The sequence below is a fragment of the Notothenia rossii genome (genome assembly GCF_949606895.1).
Source record: "Notothenia rossii genome assembly, chromosome: 6".
Taxonomy (NCBI): domain Eukaryota; kingdom Metazoa; phylum Chordata; class Actinopteri; order Perciformes; family Nototheniidae; genus Notothenia; species Notothenia rossii.
Genome location: NC_136909.1, coordinates 14,887,313 through 14,908,226, shown reverse-complemented (window position 1 = coordinate 14,908,226; position 20,914 = coordinate 14,887,313). Strand labels below are relative to the sequence as shown.

General features: G+C 38.7%; 3 protein-coding genes across 3 annotated transcripts; all 3 read left to right on the top strand.

The window, feature by feature from the left end:
* Positions 1–158: 158 nt before the first annotated feature.
* On the top strand, positions 159–6,031 carry LOC307044072 (arrestin domain-containing protein 3-like). The gene is made up of 6 exons (XM_079689109.1): positions 159–504; positions 1,256–1,313; positions 1,490–1,637; positions 2,324–2,420; positions 4,402–4,658; positions 4,751–6,031. The coding sequence occupies exons 1-6, from the start codon at positions 249–251 to the stop codon at positions 5,420–5,422; spliced, it is 1,488 nt and encodes a 495-aa protein (XP_079545235.1). The 5' UTR covers positions 159–248; the 3' UTR covers positions 5,423–6,031.
* Positions 6,032–6,829: 798 nt separating this feature from the next.
* LOC307042132 (arrestin domain-containing protein 3-like) lies at positions 6,830–9,732 on the top strand. Its single transcript, XM_079685860.1, has 6 exons — positions 6,830–7,207; positions 7,715–7,772; positions 7,854–8,001; positions 8,287–8,368; positions 8,483–8,739; positions 9,046–9,732. The coding sequence occupies exons 1-6, from the start codon at positions 6,952–6,954 to the stop codon at positions 9,451–9,453; spliced, it is 1,209 nt and encodes a 402-aa protein (XP_079541986.1). The 5' UTR covers positions 6,830–6,951; the 3' UTR covers positions 9,454–9,732.
* Positions 9,733–11,530: 1,798 nt separating this feature from the next.
* Positions 11,531–19,615, top strand: LOC307043703 (uncharacterized protein). The gene is made up of 6 exons (XM_079688406.1): positions 11,531–11,687; positions 12,496–12,899; positions 13,094–13,250; positions 16,571–16,690; positions 17,733–17,823; positions 18,337–19,615. Exons 1-6 carry the CDS (start codon positions 11,621–11,623, stop codon positions 18,533–18,535), a joined length of 1,038 nt encoding a protein of 345 aa, XP_079544532.1. The 5' UTR covers positions 11,531–11,620; the 3' UTR covers positions 18,536–19,615.
* The last annotated feature ends 1,299 nt before the right edge of the window (positions 19,616–20,914 follow it).

Genomic DNA, 20,914 nt, shown 5'->3' with positions numbered 1-20,914 from the left:
TCTATGTGCTCTGCACCAGCGTGATCTTCACTGGTTTCCTGAAAGCATACATTATCTCATCTGTACATTGGATGGCGATAGAGGGCTTTGAGACTTTCGCAGGGCGTGTCTTCAACAGACCAGACGCCATCAGTGCCCCTCCTTATCATACCATTCAAGGGAAGTGTTTGGAAACGAGAAGTTGGATCGATCACATGGTTTTATTTATTTTACTTGTTTAATCTCTACGCTCGCCGCTCGCAAAGACAATGCCTTCGATTCAAAGTTTAACGTTGACTTGTGACGCGCTGAATGAGCAGGGGACGTTTTCGGAGGGTGACACTATCTCTGGAAAAGTAACCCTGGCCTTGTTAAAGCAGGTCACAGTAGATAGCTTTTTCATTAAAGCAACAGGAGACGCAAACGTACATTGGACGACAAGGAGTGGCGATAAGACCCATTCACACTCGGCTCATAAGAGATATTTCAAACTAAAGCAATTTTTTTTCCCAGAGGCCTCCAAGGGTAGTCGCTACATTTCTTTATGCATGCCTTAACCCAGTGTTTTTCTAACGGGGGTACTAGGACCCCTATGGGATACTTGGAGTCCTGCATGGATGCAGCCTGCCTCTGTATGCATGTGTGTGAATGGGTGAAGGATGACTTGCACTTTGAGGTAAAGCCTTAATGTTTATCCAGAGGATGTAGAAGTACTCAGATCTTGTACTTCGTAAAAGTAGAACTACCAGAGTGTAGGAATACTCTGTCTGTTACAAGTAAAAGTCCTGCATTCAAAATGTTACTCAACTAAACATAAAAAAGAATTAGCAGAATAATCCATTTCAGAATAATATTATATGTGTTGATTACAATAATGTGTTTATCACAGCTGGTAAAGGTGCAGCTAGTTTTAGCTAGCTTGTGAATTGAATCCATGTTTAACTAAAGTCCTTTTTAAGTGTTGATTAAATTTCACATTATTAATACAAATCTGTAAAGTAATTAAAGGTTAAAAACAAATAGCTTCATTCATAGCTATACAAAATTGGTAATAACACAATATTAAAACAATATAATTAAAGGTAGTTTAACTTCATTTAAAAACATGGAATATGTAAAATTACATAGTTGGTTAATCAGGAGCAAATTTTAATTATGACGATTACATAATAGGGCAACATTAGAACTTTGCCCTATTATGCAATAATAAAATGTAAAGCAAGCATTTCATGGATAAATATATAAATATTAACACTAAAATCCATTTTCCTTTTAGACACTGTACTTCCCAAAGGAATCCATGTCTACAAATTCAGCTTAAAGATTCCACAAGGGTAAGCGCACAAGACAATCAACCAAGACAGGATATTTGCACTTTCACCGTGTTTTTCTTTGCAAACAGGAACATATAGCCAATCTCAGCACATAACTGAATTTGATTCAATTTAAATTATTGATGTTAATTCATTTCAGATTATATAACAATTATTCGGCTTGTTCTCTATTTCAGAAGCATGCCTTCATCGTTCAAGGGACCTCATGGAAATATTGTCTACAAGCTGGAAGCCAAGTTGTCCAGGAGTTGGAGGATGGACCAATCAGTGGAACAAAAAATACTGTTTGTCTCCAGGTGTTATCCCAACCTTCATTCTCTGATGGTGTGTAAAAAAGTGATACATAGATACACAAATATCAGGTGTTGTTATTGGCATTGGTACTGAAAAGATGTCACAGTCGACAGTCATTTTCTCGAACACAGCATTTGTCATCGGGGGGTGAAACAGAGAAGATCAAATCAAAATATAGGTATTACACCACATTCTATGTTATTCCTTACAATATCTGGACATTTAGCTAGTCCTACAGTTTAGGGATATCCAACTATGATTATACATTCCACCACTACCCAACAATAGTGATGCACTTAATTTGGAGGGTTCCAGGTTCAAGCTATTGTGCACAGCAAGCTTGCTCACTGGTTTGGCTTACTAAGACACATATATAGAAAATAGCTATCGTAAATGGCATGAGCTTCACATGATAAGTCAAAACTTCTGCTTTGATAAATGTCATCTGGAAATGGGATTTTAAATTGGTCCTGCTTGAATCTCAATTCAAATGTTTTTGCAACGTTTTTACATAAGTTCTTCAGTAGAAATATTTTCCAGTTGAAATTGCTCACCATGTACAGTAATGACATATGTGTGTGTGTACAGTAAACAATAATATTCACAGGAAATGTGAGTGACACACAGTCCTCGTCCCAAAGGACTGAAACACTAAGTCATGCAATGTATTGGAAGTGGATCAAAAGTAATAATTCTCTCTGTTTATTGTGTTCTAGTTGCCCCAAATTGGTGCAACAAAGAAAGAGATGGGACTTTTCTCCAAAGGAAAAGCAGACATGGAAGTCACAATTGACAGGATGGCCTACGCCCCAGGTAATAAACAATCTCCTTCAAACAGGGTGGTTCAAGTCATGAAAAGTGTTCCTCTCTATGATAAATGCCAAAAACCATTAATCACAGACTTACAAAACAGGGAATTATTTGTAATAAAACTAAAGTACTGGTGATATTATAGTTGAATTTTCATATCCTAAGTGTTACTATTGCCAACAAGAACAATATCCAGGGAACTGCAAGGCAAGGCAAGTTTATTTATATAGCACTTTTCAACACAAGGCAATTCAAAGTGCTTTACAAAAAAAAAAAAAAAAAAAGATCAGTCATTAAAAATAAAAGTTAATAAAAGAAACATTAAAAGAAAAAATACATGGATAAAAGTTACAGTGCAGTCTAAGATATGAATAGTTCAATTAAAAGCAGCGACAAAAAGAAAAGTCTTCAGCCTGGATTTAAAAGTAGTAAGAGTTGCAGTGGACCTGCAGGTTTCTGGGAGTTTGTTCCAGATATTTGGAGCATAATAACTGAACGCTGCTTTACCATGTTTAGTTCTGACTCTGGGGACAGAAAGCTGACCCGTCCCTGAAGACCTGAGAGATCTGGATGGTTCCTAATTTAGCAGGAGGTCAGAAATGTATTCTGGGCCTAAACTATTCAAAGCTTTATAAACCAGCAGCAGTATTTTTGAAATCTATTATTTGACACACAGGAAGCCAGTGTAAAGACTTCAGAACAGGAGTGATGTGATCCACTTTCTTAGTGTTAGTGAGGACTCGAGCAGCAGCGTTCTGAATGAGCTGCAGCTTTCTAATAGATTTTTTAGTGAGACCTGTGAAGACACCATTGCAGTAGTCCAGTTGACTGAAGATAAAAGCATGGACAAGTTTTTCCAAATCCTGCTGTGAGATTAGTCTTTTAATCCTAGATATGTTCTTTAGGTGATAGTAGGCTGATTTAGTAAATGTTTTAATGCGACTGTTGAAACTCAGGTCCGAGTCCATGACTACACCTAGATTTCTGGCTTTATCTGTTGTTTTGAACATTGCAGACTGAAGCTCAGTGCTAACTTTTATACGTTCTGCCTTGGCTCCAAAAACCATTACCTCAGTTTTGTCTTTGTTTAATTGGAGAAAGTTCTGACACATCCAGTCATTGATTTGTTCAATGCACTTACTCAGTGTTTTAACTGGAGAATAGTCTCCTGGTGAAATTGTTACGTAAATGTGTGTGTCATCTGCATAGCTATAGTAAATTATTTTGTTGTTCTTCATTATCTGAGCCGGTAGCTTGTAGACGTTAAAGAGAAGAGGCCCCAAGATGGAGCCTTGAGGTACCCCACATGTCATATTTGTCAACTCATATGTGTAGTTACCTATAGAAACAAAGTTGTTTCTGTCCTTTAAGTAGGATTCAAACCAATAGAGAACTGTTTCCGAAAGTCCCACCCAGTTTTCCAGTCGGTCTAGTAATATGTTGTGGTCAACAGTGTCAAACGCAGCACTGAGATCTAATAATAGTAACACTGAAGTTCTGCCACTGTCTGTGTTTAAGTGGATGTCATTGAAGACCTTTACAAGAGCAGTCTCAGTGCTGTGGTTTGGACGAAAGCCTGACTGGAACACATCGAAACAGTTATATAAATGCAAGAAGTTACTCAACTGTAGTAAGTTTGTTTCACAACAGACATGTTGACATGTAATTCCAGGAAAGCACTTGTGTAACAAATGGCATTAATAACAGCTGCTTACACCTGTGCCCTTGACAATTTAAAACGTCTGCCATTAAATTAGTCTGTTGTAAGTGATGGTTTTAGTAAAAGGTTTCCAATAACATGAATAAAATAATAAGTGGGTGGGGTTTAGCCTTTTAACTCTGTTGATATAAAGTGGATAAGTTGTGTCTCACAGGCATAACAATAAACTGCCTTCATATGAGACACACTCTTTAGCACAGTGCATTGTTCTATGCGGCAATGAATACAAAATGAACAATACATGTTATGTTGTTTTCCTCATAGGTGAAACTATCACAGTTTTGGCCAAAATCAACAATTCCTCGTCCAATGAGATGACACCCAAATTCCGTTTGGGCAAGAACGTGATCTACCGTGCCCGCGGTAGTACCAAACGCGAGGAGTGCACTATCATCAAAGTGGTCGAAAACCGTATTCAAGCCCATACAGAGCTGGAAGTCAGGTGTAGAATGAAGATTCCTCTCGATCAGACAACAACTATCCAGAATTGTGACATCCTCTCAGTGGAATATCATTTAAAGGTAGGCAATAGTGTATCTTTATTGTAAATAATAACAAGCTGCCTTAAGAAATGGTCAATTAAGTCCTAATCAAGCTGTTATATTTTTCTTAGGTGTATCTGGACATCAGCTTTGCCTTCGACCCAGTGGTCCTCTTCCCAGTGGTCGTTGTTCCTTTAGGCTTTGCTCCTGTACCTCAGCCTGGTGTGGATGCAGGTCCTTACCCAGCGGGAGCTGTTGGGGGCCCAAGCAACAGCGACTTCCCTCCCCCTGCAGTGTCCAGGCATCCTTATCCTGTCTCCCCATCCTCAGGCAGGTCTGGAAACCCAGGAGCCCCAATGTATTCAGCACCACCACCACCTGTGTACCCAGGTAACCCAATGGTGTTTCCTTGTCAACCAAGTGTTTACCCTGCTCAGCCCGCACATGTGAATGGGGGCTACAACAACCAAGTGCCTGAGATACCTTTTCCGTATGGATCTCCATTTTCCTCTTCTGTGATTCACCCTCCGCCATCTGCCCCAACATTTCAAACACTCCCAGCTGCCCCAGCGATCCACCTACCCCCATCTCTCCCAGTGATCAACCCACCCCCATCTCTCGCAGAGTTCAACCTACCCCCTTCTTATTCACAATTCAATGTATCCCCAACGGCTCCATCGTACAACCTGGGGCCTTCTGCACCAATGATGAACATAGACTTCCTGGGTCAATCGGATGAAGCTCCTCCAGCATATACACTCCTTTTCCCCTCCACTACTACTGACAAATCAGTTGCAAAATAATAGTATGATTGCTCGATGACTGGGTTGTTTTTTTTAATCATGATCGATCATTTTGTTAAAAAAACTAATAGATAGTTCAAATGTTTAATCCGGTCACCTCATTTGTGTCTTTATTTTTGTTGTTGATTTCTAAGCATGAATGTGAGATTGAAAAGACATTGTGTGCAACATTATCTTTTTGCATGTAAAAAAGTATACCCAAAATATCACTTATGCATTGTATGTGATGGTTGTGTGATGGTCAATTCATAATGATCATTAGTGTTGCCAGCTGCTAACATAATTACTCTAACTTCAGCCTTCAGTATTGACTGTGTATTTCACGTGCCTTGTTTAACTCAGGTTTCTTTAACTGATCAATCTTTCAGTTGTATTGTTTATAGGCTACATACTCTATCTGCCTCACTTATGTTTGGAAGCTATTTGAAGAAATAGCTTAGAGGTCAAATATAGGCCTGAATGTTCTTTGTATTTTACAATCTGTCAATTTTATACCAGAAAACTTTTTTTTTCTAATAAATACCCAATTCTTTGCAAACCTGATTTGTAATACTCTCAAACTGCCATTTTCTTCCCTGTAGATTTCAATAAAGACTTTTACATATTTAATGTGAGCGTGAACACTAAATTGTATTCTGTTCTATGTTTTCAAGTCTAAGCCACAAGGCAGCACAACACTTATCTCCTGCATCTGATATCTCTCATATTAACATGACATATATTTTTGTATTTATAAATAAACCATTTGAAATGTCACTTATTCTCATTTTTAAACATTATGTATTTTCATTTAGTCATATTATAAAGTATATAGAAACCTCTACACACTACAACAGCACATTTAAATATAATACAAATAAATAAAAAAATGGGTTGACTAAAATCAGATCTATAAAAAAGGCCTTAGTACGTGGCCGTGTACAATATAAAAACGAAGGGTGACATCATTATCAAGTTCCAGTGTCTCTTTATGACCTCAAACACATTACCTGTGGCTGCCCATCACTTTCAATACCATTCTCTCAGGACCACTTCAAAACATATTACATCGAAATGTGCAATGCAAAATCTACCCACCATCACAAAAAGCAATATTTGAGATCAGTCTGTACAGATGATGAAATATAGCTTTCTACTTGTTTTTTTTCAAGTTAATTCCAGTTTTGTAATTTCACGAATACCATTTAAATAGCCTAATAATTATATAATTACTAATATTATTGAACCTATATTTTAAGATAACATTATTTATAGGGCACTTAGGTGGTGTAAAACCTTTCTGATTGTGTAATACCTGGTTTGCTTAACAGTATGTTGTTTCAACATCATGTGAGCCACACCTTTAATAACCTTTAGCGCTGAAACCAGGGGATGGAATTTAAACTGCGCCCATTTTCAGCTGCACAATAGCCCACACAATTTGTAGGCTACTATTGGCCAGTTGACAGATTCACTGAACACTATAAAACCCATAATCCCCTTCCTGTAGTCACACCTGTGGTAAACAGAGCCCGTTTTACCGATCCAAAATGTCTCCGATTAAGGACTTCATTGTATCATACGAAGCTCCCAACGAGAAAGGATTTATTTCTCAAGGAGATACTATCGCAGGCACAGTCACTTTCACTTTGACTAAAGAAACCGAATTGAAGGTGCTGGTGGTGAAAGTCAAAGGGAACGCTCGTGTACACTGGACAGAGGGAACCGGAGATAGACGGACATCGCGCACTGCGCACAGGAGATACCTCAAACTGAAAGAGTACTTAGTGCCAGAAAATGACAAAGGTAGGCAATATAAATGCGTTGGCCTTTTGATTTTCGCAACTTTTCTCAACACTCAATTGATGTTATTTTAAAATTATGGGTGTTAGTTTGATAGATCTATGTGTTAGGATTGATATATTGGCCTACCTGTATTGCTTTTAATATTGGTAATCTCTGCACTGGTTGCTTCTCATATGAATGATTTACCTGCAAATTACACTTCCATTACTTATATAGATAAGCTGTTTAAGAAAATATAAAAAAAATGCTAATAGCCCTACTTTTCTGAATGTTGTCTTATGTGTACCATATACTTTATTATGCTTTATATTTGATAAATCTACACATTTTTGACCTACTGCAAATAAACATAAATTGATAGGGCTACACAGGAACTTCCACCACCCAAATCCCTCAATCTAATACGCATGCACAAAGTAGCCTAAATATGCTCTGCTGAGTAAATAAAGCCTCTGTCATTTGTCAGGTCTCTTCAAAAAGTGTAAATCAATCTCACTTATTTTGCAGGCACTGCACTCCCAAAAGGGGCCAATTGCTTTAAGTTCAGGATCACAATCCCACAGGAGTGAGTACACATTACTAGAATATAGCATACTGTGTCATTGTTTGCTTTTGACCAATTATTGCATCTTGTTCTGTCTTACAGGGACATGCCGTCATCCTTTAAGGGGCTTCATGGAAGAATTGTCTACATGCTTGAAGCAAAGATGTCCAGGAGCTGGCGTCCATCTTCTGTAGTCCAGAAAGAGCTCAAGTTTGTGTCAAAGTCCTTGTTACACCCTGGCTCTGTAATGGTAAATGGAATCCTAATAAAACGTGCTATGAATTTGATCCACTATTTAGACTTTCTAGAGGAGTTGTGTTTTAAACAGAATATGACTGAATGGAGTCTAGAATGGAGAAAATTCAGTTTAATATATTATGGAGAGTTTTCCCATTATGATATAACATTTGAGGAATCAGGATGGCCTAATCTAAAGGGAAACAGCAAGATTCATTTTTCAACTGAATTTATAATTTCCACTATATGAGGCATTCAGTTGATATGAAATCATGTTTGTCTGTATTATTTGTTCTAGTGTCCCCAGTCTGGTTCAGTGGAAAAAGACAAAGGAAAGGTGCAAATGTCTGCTACCGTTAACATGAAGGTTTGCTCTCCAGGTAAAATTACCAGCTTAATACAGTGTGTATACTGTATGTGTAATTTTTTTTGTAATCATCTTATTTTACAAAGGAACATTTGCATAATCAGATGCTATGATTTGTTTTTGATAGGTGACACTTTAACTGTTGTTGCCAAAATTCGCAACTTTTCATCCAAACAATTGAAGCCCAAAGTCAGTTTACAGCAGAGAATAGTGTTCCGCGCCGAAGCCCGCACTAAGGTCAGCGACCTAAGTTTGTACAAAATGGAGGGGGACACTATCACATCGGAATCAGAGGAAACTTTCTCATGCCAAGTGAAGATTCCCGGCGATGCAAATTGCACCATCCAAAACTGTGAAATCCTCTCAGTTGAGCATTACGTCAAGGTGTGTAAAAGGTCCTGTTACACTTAATTAATTGCATTAATGACTTGCTTTTGTTTGCAAATATTGGTGGTAAAGCAAGTTTGGCACCGTCAATTATTGTCTAACATCACACAATTCAACAACATTAGAAATGTAAAACAACACACCAGCTTATATTATACATTTTTATAGTATAATCCAATAATAGTGTTTATAGTCATTCAGACTGCATGATCAACTTAATTAATAGTTCCATAAATGTATTTTTATTTAAGAAACTCTCTGATGTAGACAGATTTTACTTCTTGTTTTGTTTCCGGTTCCAAGGTGTACTTGGACATTAGCTTTGCCATTGACCCTGAAGTGAAGTTTCCACTGGTCGTCATTCATTCAAGCTTGGCTGCCCTTCAATCTGGTCAGGCTGTGGGGCCTTACCCGGCTGGGGCTTTTGGGGCCCCAACTTACACCGACTTCCCTCCCCCTGCCTTCCCACCGGGACCCTACCCTGTACTAGCAGGCCCAGGTGCTTATGGGTACCCAGCACCAGATCCCAGTCAACATGCAAACATGACAAGTGGCTACAATAACCAGTGGCCACAACCTGCTGCTCCATATGGTTTTTCAAATGCTGCTCCACCTCCGTTTCAGCAGGGCACACAACCTCCACCCTACATGTCCCCTTTCTCCCCTCCTCAAGACGACTTAGGTAGGACTGGGTCAGATTATAAAAACTAAGCTTCAAAAGGAAAACAACAAAACTAGTACAAAAAGACTAGCTATCTCAGTAAGAGTTGTTCTATTCTTCAGAGCTGTGTATGTGAAAAACAATTTCATTTGTTCTGATCTACAGTGGAGCCAAATTAACCTGTTTTGTGTGTTTGTAACTGGGGTGGGGCGCTGCTATCTTTGTCTTTGACTGTCCCTTTCAGAAACCAGGCTTATGTTTAAATATGTCAAATGTACGCCTGCACTAAATGTCAAGTTAATGTCAGCAATAAAACATTCTAACTTGAACCATTGTGGGACTGCAGTATTTGTTCAGTCGTTGATGGTGATGTTTCATGCAAAAAGGGAAGTTCTGTAACAAACGATAAAGGAAGCTCGCATACATTGGACAGACAAAAGGGGTGAAATCAAACAGTGCGCACAAAACATACTTCAGACTGATTCACTGAAATGGTTGGCCATATGTATGTGTTGGCCTTTGATTTACTTTCTCATATGAACACTAGACACTTTGTCCAAATCGATTATTTAAATGCTGTTTTAAAAATATGGCTATTGTTTTCTTTCGCATTCGACTACAAGTAAGTACAATACCCAGTATTGAGAAGTTTTGTTTTGAAACTAACATTTTAACTTAGCCATGTTGGTTTTCAAAAAGCTGACTTTTCAAAAGTCACTTTTTAGTTATCTGTTCTGGTTTACAGTCAACAAATGACTGTAAGGGTTACAGGAAAACAGGAAATTCCGGTTTTATGTTGGTATTTCAATGGGCTTGACATCAAATGTGATTCAGTTTCCCCAGCTGTTAAGTCTATCTATTGAAGAATGTTGATTATTACACTCTGAACTAGTTAAAACCTCGAGCTACAGGATGGTTCTTCAGAATTGATTGTGGCATCTCAAGCGTGTGGTTAACTCGTGGCCAGTGATATGTTATGTGAATTCTCCGGCCGAAGCTTCAAATAAACCGTCAGTGTTTACCATCAAAGCTCCAGCTCTCCTCGTGTCTCTCTTTGAGTCCTGACTCCAATCACTTCCGAAGTTTCCCCCACACACTGAATGTGTTTATTTGGATAAAGGTTTACCATGCTCTGTGGTGCATCATTAAGGAGAAAAACATCATGTGACCATGCCGCCATGAAAGCTGTCCCATTCCTCCCAGTTACAAATGGGCAATCCTATTCAGCCTGGGACAATGTTTTCTATAACAGATTTATGTTCTTACATCTAATTGGTAGTCCATGGAGTTGTAGCACACTGGTTTAAACACATTTCATTCCTGCCATGGTGGAAAACAAGGAATGTCTATGAGTTGTTGATCTAAAAAAGGACAGTAACAGAATATGCAAAACAGCAACCTAATTTGCATAAACAGTGGAAAACAGGAATTTATTTTTTCATCTCAAAACCTTGTTACAGTGAAAGAGTAGAAATAGAAATGGGCAATCAAAGTTATCTTCGGAAAAATACTCAGAGCCTGTAGGCTACTTAAGTAAAACTACTAATACCAAACTTCAAAAATAATTTAATACAAGTAAAAGTATTTAGGTACATTTTACTTAAAAGTACCCAAGTTCTATCAGCCAAGTGAACTCAAGTATCAAATGTAAAAGTACAGATTATGCAGGATCGGTCTTCTAACAAATGTATGATTATATTATTCTGTTTTTATTTTTAGAAAATACTTATTAGTTTTTAATGCTGTAATTTGTCATTTTGGATAGTTTGTAGTGGTAGGCCTATATATCATTTGTATAAAAAGTACCCACTACAACAGTCAAATAAATGTAGTGTACAAAATACGATATTTGTATTTGAGATGTAGTAGAAGTTTAAAGTAGCATAACATTTGTTCCCAAGTTCCCCAAACTACACTTCAGTAGGCCTACAGTGCTTGAGTAAATGTACTTAGTTACATTCGACCAGAACGTAAACAATGCATTCTCCCTGGACAATAACAGTGTATTTCAAAGGAATTCTGCATGTCCCCCAAAGACTGAGATGTCCCTCTGCAGACTAATGGGGAGGAAGGCACGGATCCTCTATGGATCTATCCAAGTGATAGATGCATACAGGGAGGGTGCATAAACCTTTGTTCCCGCCCACTTGCACTTGCTACTGTTGCTGAATAGATGCAGGCTGTATTGCCACTGAAGACCCCAAACGATCTGTGCCTATGATCGCCATCACCATGGGAAGAATGCTGCTGTGTGTCCATTTGCTCCTCTTCGTCATTTACAAAGGTAATGTTAAGAAAGTTAACCTTTAGCTTGCAGGTACTAGGCTACTGAACTTTTTAACGCAGTTAGTTGTGTGATTTCCAGATTACTAAACCGAGAAGAAAGCGATTCCAATCCAAGGAAAAGGGTTATTTTCACCTGCAGTCGAAATAGTTGCGTAGTGTTTATCGTGTCAACACTTCCCAAGTCTGAGCTAACGTTAGCTAGCTAGAGTTATCTTTGTTGACAACAACTAAACCTGTTTAGTCAACGTTAAATCGTCTCTCCTGTATCTTTCAGGAGAAGAATGTAGTGATGTAAGAGAGCTACGAGTGGATTTATCGCTACTTAAATACATGGGGAAATGTTGTGTTGAAGTAGGCCAGAGGTAGAAGAAGTAGGACTCTACTACTAATGTGTTTATCACAGCTCCTACAGGTGCAGCCAGTTTCATTTACTTTGTATGTTGCAGGGTAGCTTGTGAATGTTCCTCCGGGTAAAGTCTTGATTATATTTCCTATCAATAATCAAAATATGTAAGGTAACTAAAGGCGTAACGACAATGTAGTGGAGTAAAACTACATGATTTACCTCTGAATTGTAGTGGGGTGGAAGTAATAAGTAGAAACAAATAAAAACACTTAACTAAAGTACAAGTTTCTAAAAATGTTACTGAAAGGTGGGGTATGTAATTTATTTCAGAAACACTTTTTGTTAATTTGACAATTGTAAACCTAGCCTAGCTCCCTCAAATACAATGGCTGAGAGGTAGCCTATATGAGTTGTAATACTATTTTTAAACAATGCTTTTTGTTTAATGTCCCTTCCACAGAGGCGTCTGGCTTGACAATTCAGAACAAGCTGCTGGGTAAATGTCTGCAGGTTCAGGAAGGATCTTCGGGAGGGAGAGTATCTCTGGGTGAATGCAGCCCATTTTCAGCCTTACAGGAATGGCGCTGGCTCCCACAGAGCCAGGCTCTAAGCAACCACCACACCGGGGAGTGTCTGACTGCACCTGGAGAGCAGTATGAAGGTGTGCGCCTGCAGTCCTGCGTCTTTCTCGCTGAAAGTGGCAAAGCTGCTGCTGGAGAGGCAGTGGAGGATATAGGCAGAGAGGCAAGCAACCAGGCGTGGTCCTGTTCCAAGAGGGGCCACCTCACTTTGATGGGGAGGGGGCTGCACCTGAGTGCCACACAAGAATCCACTTTGGTCTTTCTTTCAAGGGAACATAAGCAGGTAAGAATGGTATAACAGGAGGAGGACCTGCTCCATGAGACATAACATCTGATGTTAGTACATTAATCATATTACTTATTGCAAATTGGGAAGAAATATTGATATTTTATAACAAACCCTCTCTATGCCAAGAGATTAAACCTAAAATATGTCTAATCCAGCCCGATTTTTTTCTGCCTCGTTTTATTTACAAGCCTGGCAGCAGGTGGCGGACACTTGACAACCAGACATTGTGCAAAGGGAGAGACATCAAACACAACCAACACCAATTTCACCACAACCTGGGGAAATCATTGGAACACAGCATTGTTCCAAGTGCCATGTCTGACATACGCAGACAGGCTGAACCATGTAAGGACCTAAAAGTATCTCACTAACAGTAGTTTAGTGTGTTGTCTTCTAACATTATGTGACTGATAAAGTGGCAAAAACCTCCGTAAAGAGATAACCAGCGACTAGATAAAACCCTCCTTTGTTACTAATTTTGGAACTAGGCTACTTGACACTATTTTAAATGATATGAGTTCAAAGCCAGAGTCTCCGTTAGCCGGTAATTACCGGACTATGACCGGTAAAATATGCTGAAGACGTCAAATCTAAATCTCTCTCAAAATGTTGCTTATTGTTTAGGTGTCCATTGATACGCAGGCAGTCATATCATTAGCTAGAACTAGCTAGATCTGATCGATATGGACATACATGCGAGTGAAGTCTAATCGTACAGGAGAGACAGATCAGAGATCAGCTGCTGCTGACGGAGACACGCAGCTCTGCATGATCACCTGCAGCTCCGCCCGCTTTGATGGACCGGAGAGCGGAGCAGAACACACAATTCAAGTTAGATCATCACACTTAGCTATTTCTAAACTAGTTATAAATATGTTTATTTTTACTGTCGGGTCACTCATTACTGGATCAGCCAGCTGCATGAGACGGATACTGACGGGCTGTCAGGAGAGGGGGAGGAAAAGAGAGGCTCCGTTTATTATTCTTATATTATTATATAGAGTCGTTATCAATTTGTTTAAAAGCTCAATAAATAACAAAGAAGACCTTTGAACGGCACTTTTCTCATTTTGTCCGGAAGATTTAAACTTTAACGGACATGTTGACCGGTGAAAAAAGATTCTAACTGAAACTCTGTTCAAAGTGTATAAATACTCTCTAGCTAGCCGTTGTAATCAGTCACGTCAGTAGGATTTACATTGATGGTCTATTTCTGAAAATAATTAATCGTAAAAAAACAGTAGATTTGTTTTGTTTTTTCTGGATGCAGATCAGTGACCATTTCCAAACTTGGTGGTGCATTCAATTATTATGTCAAAACTCAAAGTAAACACTACATTTGAAAAGGATAATAGATTTAGTAATTGTTCTTACATTGAAAAGGTTGCTGTTCCTCAAAGCATATTTTTCTCTTATTTATTCAGCGAGGGCTTTCACTTAATGGAGGGCAGAGCGCTCTTTCAGCAACGCCCTCATCACATTCGCATAGTTCACACACACACCTGGAAGCTACCCAGTACAGCCACAGTCTGATTTGATGGCCTCTGAGCAGAAGCCTTTCCAGGATTCCCCTTTTCCCATTCATTTTGATGGGTTACTTTTGTCAACATTTTTAAACATTTGCAAGTTTTAACCATTTTGCACAATGATTAGCATTTAAACAAATGTGTGCAAACAGTAGTCCATGGGAACAAACATTCAAACTACACATACCTTTTTGTCACTGGGGCGGTAAGGAAGACAGGACTGAAACACAGTATGAAAGAGGGAAGGCAGGTACAGTATAAGAGTGTAACAAAAGGCAACCTTGATTAAATAAAAAGCTGGTACAAAATAAACACAACAAAACTGGAGGAGCAGAGGCCTGTACTACGAAGCTGGTTCAACCGGCCTAATCCAAAACATACGCGCTCTCGCTAAACTGTACTATGACGTGGGTTATCAAGTGGATCGCTCAAGCCAGCCGTGTCCTATCTAGTTAGGTGCGCGTTCACATGAAAGGGGTGGTATTTGGAGCATTCGACCAATCACAAACATGGAGAAGCATACTGACAGCGCAGCGCGTCTTACTTCCTGAATGAAAAGTCAACTATAATATTAGACAAATATGAAGACGTTAAACTTCAAACATCCATGACTCAAACACTTTATCCAGGATAAAAGCCACATAGTTGCACCTGCAAGGTGAACACAGCTGGTAACAGAACAAGTGTTTGAATGCGTACATTAACAGGTTTATGATATCACTGCCCCGTCTAAGACAAGAGTGGATCTGACATTAATTACATTTGACTCGAGTGTTTCGTCAACTTAATGTGTTGCTTAAAATAATACTTCTGCATACAGTATGTGACACTGTGAGTGTTGCACGGCCAGATACGGCTCAAGAAGCTGACTCAGATAAGGAAATATATGATACATTATGATGGGATATGAATGATAATGTGACACATCGAAGTCTGCACTCACAGTGACTGTACGTAATGTTACTTTGATTATGATGTGATATGCCACGGACTGTACTGTTACTTTGATCCGGTTACTTGTGTTGTGGCAGATATTTAATTAAGCTTTCTTAACGCTAATGTTATAATAGTCAGATTGCTCTGAAGATGGGAGGTGATATTCTATTAATGTTCACGTTCACACAGTCTCTGATTTTTGCTGGCCGTCTTTCCTGCAACGGCAGTTTAAACCTTTCTCCTGTAATATGACTTGATAGCTTTAAACTCCGCACACGGAGCTCTGATTGGTCAGCAGGCAGTGCTTTCACTGAGTTGAGCTCTTAGCCTGCAACCTAACCTGCTCCGGGGCAGGTTAGCCGCTCAGCATAAGTTACCATGGAGATCCAGCCTGCTAAAAAGAGAACCAGCTTCGTAAGACCGGAAACCCCGAGTTTTCCCTGAAGTTAGCCGGCTAAGCGAAAATCCTGCTTCGCAGTACAGGCCTCAGGTTAGGTCAAACAAAAAAAGAAAATAGCAATGTACAGGGAAGACTGAGAAGACTAGACGAGAGAAATGTAGAACATGCCGACAAGAGACTAGGAACCACACCAAGGAAACAACAACTGAAAGAGAGCACTGTGGGAAGACAGGCCTAAATACACACAAGACAATCACCAAAACAAGACACAGCTAGGGAGGGGAGATCACACACAGGGGCAGCAGGTGAGCATAATCAGGCCCAGGGGGGCAAACACAGGAAGTAAAACCAGACAAGAAACAAAGAGGAAATACATTTCCAAATATAACAGAAATTATCTATAAAGAAAAAAACTAAGCTCATGATACCTTTTAAAAGATATTCCATGTTCTATATCTGATATCTGATGTATTTTGCCATGGCCTCTAGATTTTTATTACAAAATGCCTACTTGTAGCCTAAGGATCTGATTTATTCATCAGACTCTTGACTGATCAATATTTCCCTAAAAAGGGAGCTAGACAGGCCATGAATTTGCATCATTGAAATGTGATCCATCTTGTTTTTACATCAAGCTGGTCCTGGATTAACTGAGTTCTGTCTCACTAATAAAGACAGACAGACAATACTGTAGCTTCTTTGGTCAAAAGGCATATCAATTCAACCTAAGATGTTCAGTTGTAGTCCTTGCTTTTAGTTGAGTTGATTCGTTGTAACATGTTCCCTTTTTTCTCCACTTCCAGTTGAAGGTTTAATGGCTGATGAGGTCTCGCAAACATATCCTGTAATGGATGTGCCTCATTCATCCCTGAGCACCAAATCTCCTGAAGATCCCACCATGATTTTCTTTAGTATGGACTATGGTGAGTTTGGTAACACATCATTTAATGTAGGCTGACAGTATAGAAGTATCTGAAGTCATTAGTCCATTTAGCTGAGGAAGGTTTCCAACTGGGTGCAATTAGTACATTATAAAAGCCATTCAAATTATCTAAATGTCAAGGGAAAGGTGCATCAATGCTACCTTTCCTATGTCCTTTAGCAACAGGAACTCCGGAGCATCCTTTACCAAAGCTGTTTAATTACACAGATGAATGTACCGGTCATTTTTATTTTGGACAGGAATCAGAATCAAGTTTATTGCCATGTACGATTAAACATACAAGGTATTTGCTTTAGTGTCTGCTGGTGCAAATGTTAACAATATAAGAAAAATAAGTTGCAATAGTAGGTCAAACATATGACAATAATATCAATTAGTATTATTAAGAAACTGTTTAGCATTAAAAAAGAATAAAGACAAGTATTTAATTTTAAACAGAACCTTAAAAGCTTAAAAAACTAAAACACAGAGCTGAGCATGAACATGGCTCCCAGTATTAAGAAAAAAAGAACAACATGTTCTTCACATGATGTGTATTAATGTAATGCATAATGTTTGTGGAGTGGATAAACAGTCACTCTCAGTGGGGGTCCCGGTCCATGTTGATGAGGCGGTAGCAGAGGGGAAGAAACTGTTCAAGTGACGAGAGGTTCAGGTCCTGATGGAGTTATTACTTATTTTTTTAATTGTATAGCATTCAATTGTCTGTGTTATAAATAAAGTTGCTTAAAAACATAGCCTGTCACATTATGTCAGTGCAGTCTGATTCTCTTGGCACTGAAGTTGTCATTTCCTTCTTCAGTACAGATGTAGTTGTTTTTCACCTCTAGGTGGAGATGGATGACTGTTGATTCAAGAGCAGAGTGTATAGTGGGTGTGTTGCAGTGTTTGTAAAGGAGTTTCAATGGGCTTTTATTTGCAGGGTCAGAGTCTTGACATAAATGTTAACAAATGCATAAACAATGCAATGTGGGTTGTGTAAAATGAATGATGTGTGGCTTGGTCTTTGTACATGTTTACAGGAATGGGCTGGAAGATAACCATGTTGGTACTAAGCTCTTTGGCTCTGGTCCTGGGGACTCTCATTCTTATCCTCAGTGTTTACTCCAATAGGTGAATGCTACACACACACACACACACACACACACACACACACACACACACACACACACACACACACACACACACACACACACACACACACACACACACACTGACGGGATTTGATCAAATGCATATTGATTTACTTTTGAAATGCTAACTTGATCATTAATCAGTAAACCAACATAACATAAATGTATTTTATTTTTGCTTATCCATTAATAATTAAATGGTCAAATAGAAAACATTTGACTTTCTCTGAAGCTAGAATTGCTTGTTTATTTCTATTTTCACGTCATTCTAGGTCAGATACATACATCTATAGACATTTTAGGGTAATAAAAAAATATATAAATGATACTCAATGATTAATCATATCATATATGCCAACAATAATAGTACACATAAGACATTGACAAACATTGGATAGAATAAATAGGGCAATATATTTCAAAGAGCTCTGGTACAAAGCCACATGTTTTACTGCCGCCAACTTTCTGCTCTTTTTCTGTCTTGCTGTGTCAGAAGGAAGAAGGTGGTGTGTGTTTTGAAGTCATACACACCGAGGTCAGAGGCAAGTGTCCCTGGGTCCCCGGTGCTCAGTGAAAGAGCCCCGCTGACCCAGCATGCAATGCGGTTCCCACACTCCACCCCGACTTTACATCGAGGAGAAATCCTGATTGAGTGGAAGGATGGCACTGTTACTCCACTGTACGAAGCCTGAGCGTTGGACTGTAAATAATGTTTAACATGGTTCTGTCTGTGCAAGCAAGCATTGTTTCTCATGCAACTTTATTATCTTCTGAATGTATCTGAAAGGGTTCAAAGAAAAGAGAATATTTTCTAAGAATGTTGGCATCCAAATGGAATTAAACAAAATGTTTCATAAAAAGGATCAGTATCGGTCGGGCCATTTCTGTGATACTTGCCAAAAGGAAGATAAAAGCTGCTAGGAAGCCACCAGAAAAGAGTTGGACTGTCAGATTTGAAAAAGACCTAACTACTGCTGATTTAAGAGATAGCTTATTGGATGAAATAGTAAATTCGTTTTTAAGCAAACCATTATTTGTATGCTTAATAAAACTACAACTCAAGCACTTAACAAAGTAACCAATAGCTTAGGCCTTTAGTTGGAATAATACTAAGAAAAGTTATTTTTGTTTGTTGCATATATGAAGATTTGAACACTTGAGTTACTTCAGGTGTCACTTTGGCTCCTGAGACTCAAACCCTTCATTTTAGGAATTGGGGTTTTACAGGAAAGTGTAATGACCATTGTGTTGCAAGAAAGTTGTTTTCAGAACAGAATTAAGTATTATTTAGCTTGTACTCTATATCATAAATATATAGTTATTGAGATTTTTCAGAAAAAAATCATAACCTAGTTTACATAAGTAAGGTCACTAGACTGGCAGCATAACCCTGTTCTGGAATGCACTAAAGTGTTAAAGGGGGGGTACTTAATACTAAAATGGCCTTTAACCTTCACTCAAGGTCCACTTGAGCGTATCCTTACTACACTTTCTTCATCAGCAAAAGACGTTAGCTCTGTAGTCATGTAGATGTATTTAACTTGCCATTATTCTGAGCACTTTTCCTTAAAAGTCCACTGTGAAGATTGTTGATAAAGTTAAAAGCTCCAGAACCAGCTTTTGAGTGGAGATTGTTTCGTCAACTATAATTTACTTTTTCATTTGATATCGCTACCTGGCAGACCACTAATTTGCGGCAAATGTGTTGGTTATTTTTTTTACTAAAAAAGTATTTTCATATTGTAAACTATCTAATAAAATCATACAGATGACTTGTGCTGTTTTTATGACTACATAGTATTGTGATGTTTTATCTTAAGAGCATGTTCTTCTGTGTTTGTTGTATATCAGCTAAATCATTCCCATAGTAGTTTAATATCATCATCTTGAGTTCGGAGGAAAGGGAATGGTTGCTGGCAAAAGCATAGTGTCATGTAATAATTTCTTCAGACTGCCTGTGGGCTGCAGTAATCCCAGTTAAACTAATTAAATTGATGATGTTGATGAGGCTTCCAGAGAACATGGCATTCCCTGTGGCACGGAAACTTCCCAGCAGGAAGAGTGTGTTTACAGCAGTAAACCAAAGGCTGTTATACTGTTGTTTTACTGGGAGAGGCCTCTGTGTTGTTTGGTAGGTGAAGCACATCCCTCCAATTTAATAAGAAATTAGGTAAACGTGTTTGGACAAAACTGCCAGAAGAAGCGCTTGTTCTACATGAGTCTGTTAAAAGTGCATTAGCAAGCAGTTCTCTTCTCCTCTGTGCTTTTAATGGACATTTTGTCTCAACCTGGAACTTGACAGCCCGTTTCCCCTGCTGATAGTGTTTGTACTAATGAGAGGGCTCAACGTTTAATGAACAGCACACAGCGCTCTGGAAATGAAATGGCATCCCAAACCACATCCGCATGCCTGATGCCTAGAAAAAAAACGAGGTTACTTTGTTTCCTTCATTTATTTTTGCAAACGAATCATTTAGCCTTCACACAAATCATATTTGTTTTGACAGGCCAGTAAATGTTATCAGGGTATTAGATTCATTATACTTTTAAATTGTGTTTTATGTTGAGTTCTGCATGATAATAAGATCTATATTCAGAGGGACACATTTATTTTATGTTTCTGTTGCGTAATACAGCTCTTTGGATTTAAAAATAAACAATGCCAATGAGGGCACCTTTCAGCTCGACTATAATTTGACTGCTAGGTGTTTACATACATTGCACGAAGAGTGTTATCATTGTCCTTCTCTGCAATGGAGTGTAGTGTCAAAACTATTTGGATCACGTCAACACCCTCAAACTCCCTTAAAGCTGAATGTCAACCCATTGACCCATGTGAGTGCTTGACCTTCCAAGTACCTAGGCTGCTTTTTACGTGCACTAACATGTTTTGTTTGCAGGTGAGGCAGAAGAGGATGGGAGTGATACCTGTGTGAACAAGGGGTGTGTGAGAGAGGACTGACTCAGCACTCTGTATACCTGTCGAATCATATTTTCTGTTTTACAATCTCCAAACAATGGTTTGCTCAAATTTCCACAACTATCCTTGTAAACTTTGTTGAGATGTTTCT

Coding starts and splice junctions, on each gene's coding strand:
- LOC307044072 (XM_079689109.1), top strand. CDS start 249: ATGCCTTCGATTCAAAGTTTAACGTTGACTTGTGACGCGCTGAATGAG. Junction 1,314..1,489: donor AGCTTAAAGATTCCACAAGG/GTAAGCGCACAA, acceptor TCTCTATTTCAG/AAGCATGCCTTCATCGTTCA. Junction 2,421..4,401: donor CAGGATGGCCTACGCCCCAG/GTAATAAACAAT, acceptor TTTTCCTCATAG/GTGAAACTATCACAGTTTTG.
- LOC307042132 (XM_079685860.1), top strand. CDS start 6,952: ATGTCTCCGATTAAGGACTTCATTGTATCATACGAAGCTCCCAACGAG. Junction 7,208..7,714: donor AGTGCCAGAAAATGACAAAG/GTAGGCAATATA, acceptor CTTATTTTGCAG/GCACTGCACTCCCAAAAGGG. Junction 7,773..7,853: donor AGGATCACAATCCCACAGGA/GTGAGTACACAT, acceptor TCTGTCTTACAG/GGACATGCCGTCATCCTTTA.
- LOC307043703 (XM_079688406.1), top strand. CDS start 11,621: ATGATCGCCATCACCATGGGAAGAATGCTGCTGTGTGTCCATTTGCTC. Junction 13,251..16,570: donor ACGCAGACAGGCTGAACCAT/GTAAGGACCTAA, acceptor CTCCACTTCCAG/TTGAAGGTTTAATGGCTGAT. Junction 16,691..17,732: donor TTTCTTTAGTATGGACTATG/GTGAGTTTGGTA, acceptor ACATGTTTACAG/GAATGGGCTGGAAGATAACC.